At 57.0% G+C, this 10169-nt stretch overlaps 1 protein-coding gene across 1 annotated transcript; it reads left to right on the forward strand.

Moving 5' to 3' along the window:
* The first annotated feature begins 8581 nt into the window (after positions 1-8581).
* On the forward strand, positions 8582-9779 carry Ppdpf (pancreatic progenitor cell differentiation and proliferation factor). The gene is made up of 5 exons (XM_005325326.5): positions 8582-8740; positions 8934-9013; positions 9108-9185; positions 9275-9371; positions 9447-9779. Exons 2-5 carry the CDS (start codon positions 8959-8961, stop codon positions 9559-9561), a joined length of 345 nt encoding a protein of 114 aa, XP_005325383.1. The 5' UTR covers positions 8582-8740; positions 8934-8958; the 3' UTR covers positions 9562-9779.
* The last annotated feature ends 390 nt before the right edge of the window (positions 9780-10169 follow it).

Consider the following 10169-nt stretch of genomic DNA (forward strand, 5'->3'; position numbering starts at 1 on the left):
CAGCCCTGTGACCTGGGATGAGGACCGGAGCTGCAGAAGGAGGCCTCGGTGGCACCCTCGGTGGCACCCTGGAGACACCGAGCACTTCAGTGCAGCCAGCCTGGACCCTGCCCCCACGGGAGCTGATTAGAAGGAGAGGACGTGTTTTTCTTTTGTTTTGAGACCCTGGGAATTGAACCCCAGGGCTCTTTACCACTGACTATATCTCCTGTCCTTTTTATTGTTATTTTGAGGTAGGGTCTTGATGAATTGTTCAGGCTGGCCTTGAACTTGTGGTCCTCCTGCCTGTCTCCCAAGCTGCTGGGATGTCAGGCGTGTGCCGCCACGTCCAGCTGCTGTGTGTAGATATATACATATATTTAGGTATGTATTTTTTAGTTGGACAAAATATCTTTGTTTTTATTTTTTATGTGGTGCTGAGGCTGGAACCCAGGGCCTCACTGTGCTAGGTGAGTGCTTTACCGCTGAGCCACAACCCCAGCCCCAAGCTGGGATATTTTTTTAAAGCCACTAAGTGTCATTTGCTAGGCAGTGACAGACGACAATCAGCCTGCAGCAGGCACAGCTCAGCCCCCAGCCACCCCTGCCCTGGCCCCTGCCTCTCAGCCCAGGGGGCACCGTGCTCAGCGGAGGTGGACTGCAGAGTCAAAGTCAGAAGCTGTGCTCCAGAGGGGGCTGGGCTGCGTCCACTGCCGCGGTTCTTTGTGCAGGGGGTGCCGGCACCTGCAGCTCCTGTGGAGTCACCAGCAGAGGTGGGTTCCACATCAAAAGGGAAATGATGTTTTATTTTGAAATAATTTCAAACTTGAGGACAAAGTTCAAGAACAATACCAAGACCCCACCCTTCACCCAAGGGCACGGGCTGCTGCTCCTGCCTTACCTCATCTTTACCTGTGGATTCTTTCTTGAAGCACGTGAGAAGCACCTGCAAAAGTCATTGCCTTGGTCCTCAACACTCTACTCCCTCTTCGAGTTACACCCCAATTACCTCAGTGACCCTGCAGAGCTCTATTTTCTCCCAATTCTGGATCCCATATTGGTCTCACTGTCTTGGTGTTTTTGTTGCTATCACAAAGTACCTGAGGCTGAGTACTTCATAAATAAAAGAGGTTCATTAGGGTCACAGTTTTGGATGCTGAAAAAGTCCAAAGTCAGGCAGCCCCCTCAGGTCAGTTTCTGGTGACACAGACCTTGGCGGTGTCAACCACGTTGTATTGGGAATGCATGTGTAGGGCAAGACCACAAGACAAGACAGCAAGCCAGAGAGAGAGTTGCTCAGACAGCCTGGGACTTGTGATCCTCAGCCTCCTGAGTGACCAGGGTCACGTCACGCACTGCTGCCCTGACAGGCGAGAGCAGCACCGGCCCCCAGTGAGCGCGTCACCTTCCCTTGCCCCGCCTCTCAAGGTCCCGCCACACTGGGGACCAGTCCCCCCATGATCCCTGGGGGACAGACCAAGCCCAAGCAGCTCAAGCAGGCTCCTGTCTTGGACAAGAGCCACTTAGACGTGGACACTGGCCAGTTTCAGGGCCTCGGCCCACTGTCGCCAGCTGCCCTGCTCTGGGCCGAAACGGAGCAGAACCTGGTGGCGGGAGGTTGTGCAGGAGGAAAGCAGCTCAGGACACGCCCTGGGAGGGAGAGGCGCTGCACCCGAAGCCCGCAGCCCGCCCCCAGTGGCCCCCGCTCCTCCAGCCACACCCCTGGTCCCTGTCAGGGGCCTCCTGCGCTGATGAGGGCTGGGCTCAGCCCTGTCCCCCTGAGCCCTCTGCGCCCTCTCACTCAGCCTCGGGGACCCGCCTCTCGGGGCTCCAGCAGCACCGTCCACCTCAGTGTGCAGGCTGGGAGTTCTCTCAGGACCTCGCGGACCGTGTTCTGACACCTCTGCACTAACGGGGTCAGGGGTCCTTTCTGGCAGGCGTGTCCCTCCCTGTGCACCAGAGCTGCCCACCTAGCAGCGCTGACGCCATATCCTGTGGTTCGCTGGGCTGTGCCTGCGGGCTCCTCACGGTATGGTTGTGCCTTTTCCCTTGGCGATTAATCAGGGATCGGCGAGCATGGCTGGTCCCCGGGGTGGGGGCTTTGAACTCCCAGCAGACGCGGAGCAGGTGCTTGTGATAGGGCCTGCGGCAGGTCTGAGGGCCCTCTGGGTTGGGTCTGCAGCTCCCTGAGGACCGGCCATGCTGAGCCTCCTTGGAGAAGACTGTACAGAGGTCGCTCACTCCGTGAGTTTCACCGGGCGAGAGTGTGCCCGCAGCCCTGGGGAGGTCTTTGTCGGACCCCAGTGCAGAAGTCTCAGGAGGCTGAGGCAGGAGGATCCCCGGGACCAGGGAGACTGGGCCCTGCCTGAGCAGCATGTGAAACCCTGCCGCTTGAGAGTAAAGCGATGACAATTTAGAAATAAAAACACTAAAGCTTTTAATTTTTTTTTTTTTTTTTTTTTTTTAGAGAGAGAATTTTTTAACCTTTATTTTTTTTTTTCTTAGTTCTCGGCGGACACAACATCTTTGTTGGTATGTGGCGCTGCTGAGGATCGAACCCGGGCCGCACGCATGCTAGGCGAGCGCGCTACCGCTTGAGCCACATCCCCAGCCCAAAGCTTTTAATTTTGATGAAGTCAAATATATTCATATTTTGTAATGAATCCTGTTTTTGACCTTTAACACCAAGTCCCAAAGGTCATCTCCTGAGCCTGCTTCTAGCAGTGTCACAGTTTGCCTGCACGGCCATCGCTGGCTGTCCTATGTGGTGGCAGGCCTCCATCTGTGGGCGGTTTGAGGGTAGGCTAGTCAGACTCTCTTCCCCTGCGGACATCCTGCTCTCCCTGAGCACTTGTTGGAAAGATGTCCTTTCCCACGCGGTCACCAGTGTGGTCCCTCTGTGGGCTCCACTGGCCCATGCTGACCTGTGGCATTCCCCTCTCCAGCACCACATGTCTGCACTGTTGCAATTCCCACAATCAGGAAAGAGCACTTCTTCAACAAGTGGTGCTTGGAAAAGGTCTAAGTGGGACCCTTACCGCCAGCTACTTCGGCCATCAGCCGAGTCACTGGCCCACACCTGTGATCCAGCCGCTCAGGAGGCAGAGGCAGGAGGCTCTTGAGGTCAAAGCCAGCCTCAGCAAGAAAAAAGGTGCTAAGCAGCTCAGTGAGACACTGTCTCTAAATATAACACAAAATAGGGCTGGGGGTGGCTCAGTGGTCGAGTGCCCCTGAGTTCTATCCCTGGTACTCAAAAAAAAAGCCAGCCTAGCACCAAAGCGCTCACAGAACTGTTAGAGGCCATCCAACTAAAGAGCAAAGGCTCTGAAGAAAGGCTGCTCCAAAGGAGACGTGCAAGGGACCAATAAAGGGCCTGAGGACATGCTGGACATCATTAGTCCAGGGGGAAACGCGAACTGAAACCCAGTGAGAAGCAGCCTCCCCACCAAGATGGCCACGTGGAAACAGCGAGCCGGCAGAGGTGTGGAGAGCAAAGCCTTCCGCAGGACGGTGCAGCCCGCGGACCACACTGGGCAGTTCCTCAGAGAGGCAGACCTCGAATCACCACAAAGCCCAGCATTTCCTCTCCTGGGAGGAGACCCAGAAGGGCCGAAAACCGGCGTCCTGATGACAGCTGGAATGTGGGATGTCCCAGCAACCAGAGGTGAAAGTGCTGGGCAGCCCAGGGCTGAGCAGAGACCGCTGCGCTGCAGATGGGGGCTCGGCCAGCTCGAGAGAGAAGGGACCTCCCACACCGGGCAGGACGCAGGTGAACCTGGTCAAAGCAGCCAGATGGTGTGACTCCATCAACATGAAGTGTGCAGTGGTGATTCCAGAGACAGAGGCCAGGGGCTGCCCAGGCTGGGCAGGGCAGGCGGGAGGCCAACTCATGCATGGGCTGCTTTGGGGCGATAAAATGCTTTGAAACTCGACAGGGGTGATGACGGCCCTGCACGGAGAGGGAAGGCAGGAGGGCGAAGCTGGACTGCTCACTTTAACATGGTGGATTGCACGATAGGTGAATTTTACTTGGAGTTTTAAAATTAAAAATGGGGTTTTCATGGCAACCGTGAAGGCTGAGGTGGGAGGATCACAAGTTCAAGGCCAGCTGCAGCAACTAAGCGAGATCCTATCTCAAAAAATAAAACAGGGCTGTGGATGTGGCTCAGTGGCAGAGCCCTCCTGGGTCCAATCTCTAGTACCCCCCACCAAAACTGGAAAAGCACCAGTTCCCTATATTCTTATTTTTAAAAATTGTTATGGTGCTCTAGTTTATTCATCTTTCCACTTAAATTCAGGACCTACTTGTCTATATCTTTCAAACACTGAGATTCTCAGTGTCCCTGTTAAATCCAGAGGTGAACTTGGTGAGGACTAGCGTGCTCCCCCGAGCCTGCCCCACCATCTGCAGCCCACAGACACTGTCTGCCTAAGCACTCACCATCTCCTTCAATTTCTTATGTCATTTGAAATTCTTCTGCCTTGAACCAGAAGTGGTTTACAGACACGCAATGGCTTATGGATGGCCGGGGACCCTTGGGTCCTGCTGACCTTGTGTTCATCCAGGTGGCTCTTCCCAGGCTCCGTGGTTTCTCTGTCGTCGTGAAAGGGCCTGTCAGCTCTCCATTTCCAGGCTCCGTGCCTTGTGTTTTCCTTGCACTACTTTGTTGTTGATGACAGAAGTGAGCGTGGACCCCCATCCTCCTCCTGCTGGCTGTGATGTTCCTCCTGCGCCTGGAGAGAGTTTGTCATGATGGATGTTGGATTTTTTTTTTTTTACTTTTTTTTTTTTTTAAAGAGAGAGTGAGAGAGGGGAGAGAGAGAGAGAGAGAGAGAGAGAGAGAGAGAGAGAGAGAGAGAGAGAGAGAGAATTTTTAATATTTATTTTTTAGTTCTCGGCGGACAGACACAACATCTTTTTGTTGGTATGTGGTGCTGAGGATCGAACCCGGGCCGCACGCATGCCAGGCAAGCGCGCTACCGCTTGAGCCACATCCCCAGCCCTGGATGTTGGATTTCATCCAATGCTAACTCTCCACTTTTTGATAGAAGAGGGTTTGCAATTGCTTACTAATTGTTATTTATAATAGCTGCTGTTACAGTCTGAGAGATGAGCCTGATGCCTGAGTTACCTAGAGTTAGCGTCCATTGGCTGCCATTTTCTGTGTGAATGGAGGTCTCCCTAGTTCTTGTATGCTGAGTAATTTTGGCTTCTATCCTGGAGTTTAGTCAGTTTGAGGAATAAGCCCTCTCTGGCTTTCTAAGTCAGAGTTCTGAAATCATGGTTCTTCCAAGTTTACCATGCACTCTGGTCGCCACCCATCTTCTATTACATGATTCACTCTTGATCCAGCATGTTCAGCCAAAGCCTAGCGGATTCTCTCTTAGCCACTGGGCCCCAGATGATGGAGATGCAGTCTCTGCCCCGCAGATCTTGCCTAACCAGCAAGTGAACACACTAGGCTATTTCCAGTAGTGACAGTATACAAGCCATTATAATATCTAACTTTAACTGAGCACCTACTGTGTGCCAGGTACTTATCTGAGCATTTGTGGGGTGTGTCCTCACCTCAAAATAGCCTTGTGACTCTGTAGTCCCCACTTTACAGACAAGGAACTGAAGGGCACAGAGGCTGCTGCCCAGGACCTCATGTGGCCACACAAGTGCCTCCTGCATTATGCACTCATGAAGTGCTTTGCTACTCAGGCATCTCACCTTCTCCTGAAAACGGGAGGCTCCAGCGCCTGCCAGAGAGTCACCAAGGGCACAGCCTCCCAACACCAGGACAAAGAGCAGAGACTCAGCCACTGAGAGCATAGCAGCAAACACACTTTCAGGCTCTGAGGGCTCCTGCCCTGGCTGCAGGCTTTGCAAACCTCCTGCCTCACTCCCCACATATCTGGGATGACATGCAGGTGGCAGCAACAGTTCCTGGTGACTGAGGAATGCTCTGTGTAGGCTGGTGCCTCCCTGACCCTGTCTGAGAAGCCTGAGGCTCCCAAGTCACAGGCAGCACTGTGTTGGACCAGCTATGCCACTTTTTCCCCAGGAGAGACATCTCTACTGATGCCACCCACTCATGACTGCATCCAGACAGCGACCTGGGCCAGTCAGCCTCCAACAGCATGTGCTTGACCGTCTCTGTCCCGTGTAGTTCTGTCCCCATTTCCCCGTAGTGGAGGCTCAGGCACATGTCCATTCCTGGCTCCTGCGTCTGACCCAGCACCAGCCCACCCAGTGCCAGCCTGCAGACCTTGAATACCCGACAACACCCCACATGCCCAGCAGTGGAGACACACTGACCTTTCCGAAGCTCAACTTTCCCACCTGGTGTGGGTCCCCTCTGACCATGAAAACAGTCACTGGAGAAGCTAAGCTCAGAGCGCCAGCTGCTGCCAAAGTCACACTGCCCAACAGGCAGAACAGGTCCAGCCTGGGGCCTGTGGGCACCTAGGCTCTCCCAGTGTGAGCCCCTCCCTGGGACAGGCTGGCAGCCCCTTCGCAGAACAGTGAGCTGGAACAGCCTCCTCTGGGCTCCTCGGAAGCTATGAGAAAGGGGTGAGCGCCACCCTGCCCTCCTGCCTGCCATGTAGTCTCCGTGGAGGCTGGGGTGGGCCGGACGGGGACAGAGGCCCCAGGACCCTTCTCTACCCTCTCTACCCTAAGCACCAGGGTCACCATCCAGCATCTCTAGCTTGCTCTGGACAGGGTCTCAGAGTCTTCTGGGTGGCATGTACTTCTCCATTTTGAAGAGTGTCCTGAACCCAGGTGAGAGCCTGTAGTCCTAGCACCGGGGGCTCCTTGAGCAGGAGGGGGCTGGAAGCCAGACTGGGCAACCCAGTGAGGCAAACAGGGAGCAGGAGGGGGGAAAGCAGGGAGGGAAGAAGAAACCCTCCACTCAGTCTTCATTGCTGATGCTGGGCATGGTCAGCAGTGGCTCATGGTCTCCTCCACTCAACAACTTCCCCATGAGTGGGCACACCTGGCCATCAGGTAAAAGCTATGGCCCGCAGCCCTTTGCACCCCAAACTCCATCTCAGTCTCTGGCCTGAATACCATACTCCACAGGAAGAGACCTTGACAGGAGGTGGCCTCGGCACCTCTACAGAGTCCCAGACCTGGCCTGCTACAGGCCAACCCCAGGGCACAGCTAGCCTTGACCCCCACCCAGAGGATGGGTTCAGGAGCTCTTCCCAGCGTCCACACCTGGCACACATCTGCACCCAGAGAGGGCCAGTGTCACCTAGGCTGAAGTGGCTGAGGAAGGGTCTGGGCAGCCAGAAATGCAAGATCAATGTGAGCAGGACCCACTCTAGTCAAAGTTCACCAAATGGGTGAGCACAGTTCCTGCTCTTGGCACTCAGAACCTGGAGGGCAGGGGCGCTCCAGGTGGCAAGACCAGAAGGTGCAAGGCCCTGCGGCAGAAGGAACATTGGGCTATGGGCATGGGACGGTTGGAGCCAGGTCCTTCTATTGGGTACAGAGCTAGGGGGTGCAAAGGCTACACCCTCAGTGACTTCCCATGTGCGGTTCAGGCCTGGCCTGCCCTGGGGTTCCCCATCTGCTCCTCAGTAGCATTGAGAATGTCCTTCCTCTGGCCTCCTATGTGGGCTCGGGCCCTCACAGCTAGAGGATGTTGGGGAGAAGATGGGCAAGGAAGAGTCTTCCAGCTCACCATTGCTGGAGCCCCTACCTCTCATCACAGAAAAGAGCCCAGGCTGCCAAGGGGCCACCTCTGAGGCTTGGGGGACACACCTGTCTCTAGCTTGGTATGGGGACATGCTGTTTCTCCTTCCATCTCCAGGAGCCTGTGCTGTTAAGGAGCAGGCTGGGCATAGATAATATGGACATTAGCATTAGGCATTTGTGTTTGAGCACCTACTGTATGCCAACAAAATAAGGATTTCTCTGAGGGCTTGTGTTGTCAAGTCCCCGACAGGCCTCTCAAGACAGACCTCTCAAGACAGGCCTCTCGAGCCCCCAGGGGCTCCAACTGGCTCTTGGTCCTCTCCAAGCATGAAGGCCTCAGGCACAGGAATGACCTCCCCTCCGTGCCCTCCACTTCCTACCCTGCTGCCCCACTGCCCCACTGCCCCACTGCCCTACTGCCACCCGGCCCCATGGGCAGCTGGATGCAGACGGGGTCTGGGGAACGGGTTGGGCCGCAGGCTCTAAAGCAGTGAGGGACACAGCAGGCTCCCCAGCTGCACACAGGCGGCCCCAGAAGGATGGAGCTGGAGGACTTGAAGCACCTTTGGGCACCACGCAGTGGGCACACCTGGGGAGAGAGATGCAGCATCAGGGACATGCATGGGCAAATGCCCTCTCTTTCGCTGGCGACAGTGGGGACAGAGACCAGTCCTAGTACTGGGGCAGGGCCTATCCTATAACCACTCCAGTCCCAGGCCAGGCCGGGACGCGCCCCCGACGGCCTCAGGCAGACTGGAGTCCAGCTAAAGCAGGCGAGCCCGGGGCGGAGCCAAACAGGCTGGGTGGGGTCTCGGGGCGGAGCCTAACGGGGTGGGGCTGATCGGGCCTAGCAGCGGGCGGGAAGGGGTTAACATTAGAGGGCGGGGCCTTGGGAGGCGGGGCCCAAACCAGTCCCCGCCCCGTAGCGCTCCGCGCGTGCGTACCTCGCGCCCGGGACTGGACGGAGGAGCGGCGTCCTACGGCCTCTGTTACTGATGGGCTCCGCGGCCTAGCGCCTAGGCCCCGCCACCGGTGACCGGGCACCGGGGGCTGCGAGGGGTCGCCTCCGAGGTACGGGCGCGTGGGCGGAGGGCGGGCGGGTGCTGGGCCAGGGCGAGCTGGGCGGTGCACAAGGCGCCTTTGTTCGGCCTCGCACCGGCCGGGACTGGTTGGAGCCGCCCGGAAGCCCCGCTGGGCGCGGGTGGAGGACGGCCCTGCGAGCGAGCGCTCCTGGGAGCCGTGACCAGGGCCGCGCCCCATGCAGGTCTCCACCAGCCCACAGGCGAAGCATGGCAGCCATCCCCTCCAGCGGCTCGCTCGTGGCCACCCACGACTACTACCGGCGTAAGTAGCCCCTTGCCGACCTCTGCCGACGGAGCCCAGCACTGCCCCTTGCTGCCGGCGAAGCCCCTGTTGCTGACTGTCCTCCCCTCCCCAGGCCGCCTGGGCTCCGCGTCCAGCAACAGCTCCTGCGGAAGTGCCGAGTACCCTGGGGAGGCCATCCCCCACCACCCGGGTGAGAGCAGGTCCAGCCTGCACAGCCAGGCGGAGCATGGGGAGGGGTCCAGTCCAGAGCAGGCTCATCACCCACTCTGCTTCTCTCAGGTCTCCCCAAGGCCGACCCAGGTCACTGGTGGGCCAGCTTCTTCTTCGGGAAGTCCACTCTTCCGTTCATGGCCACAGTGGTGGAGTCTCCAGAGCAGTGAGTCTCCCTTCCTGGGGTGGGAGGGCAGCAAAAACAAAGTCAGCTTCTGACACAATACCTGCTCTCCCCCAGCTCGGAATCCACCCAGGCCTCCACCAGCATGGTCACCAGCGGCCTGGCTCCAGAAACCACGAAGCAGCAGCCAGTCAACCAGCCGAGTCAGGCCAGCACTGGGTCTCAGTCCTGACCTGATTGGGGCTTCCAAGGTGCTAGGTCAAATCCTGCCCACTCCAGCGGGTAGGGTAGATGGGCTACAGCAAGCAGAGACCAGCTGGGTTCTTCCACATGGAGATGGCAGGCGCCAGGCAAGAGACCCCTTCTTTCCAAATCACAGTGGGCTTTTCTGACCCACATAACTGTGCCTTGCTCAAGCAGAAAATAAACTCCAAAGAGCGGGCAGCCCCAGTGGTGTGTCTGAGAGGTTTCTTAGTCTCTCCTGGTCCCTCTGTTAGAGGCTGGTCCTGTTTACCAGATCTTCCTGGGGGCCTTTCTCAGGGACCTCACCGTGAGGCCCCATCTCAGGTCTGATGAGATGTCCCATACAAGTGGGCCCAAGCAGATGGGGTGCCTTGCTTCAGAATGGCAGGCAGTTCTGGAGCTGGACAAGGACAACTCAGGGCAGTTGCTGTGGCCACTGTGGGAGGTTGGGGTCCTGGCTGTGTGACCCCTCTGCTAGAGAAACTCGATGTCCCATGAAGAACTCCTTTGGGAAGAGTTTGACAAGGCCATCCCTTAATGCCAGGGAGGGTGGTGGGGTAGTTAGGACTGAGGCTGGCCTTTTCAGTTGCTTTTTGC

Source organism: Ictidomys tridecemlineatus, chromosome 5, assembly GCF_052094955.1.
Source record: "Ictidomys tridecemlineatus isolate mIctTri1 chromosome 5, mIctTri1.hap1, whole genome shotgun sequence".
In the NCBI taxonomy this organism is placed as follows: Eukaryota; Metazoa; Chordata; class Mammalia; order Rodentia; family Sciuridae; genus Ictidomys; species Ictidomys tridecemlineatus.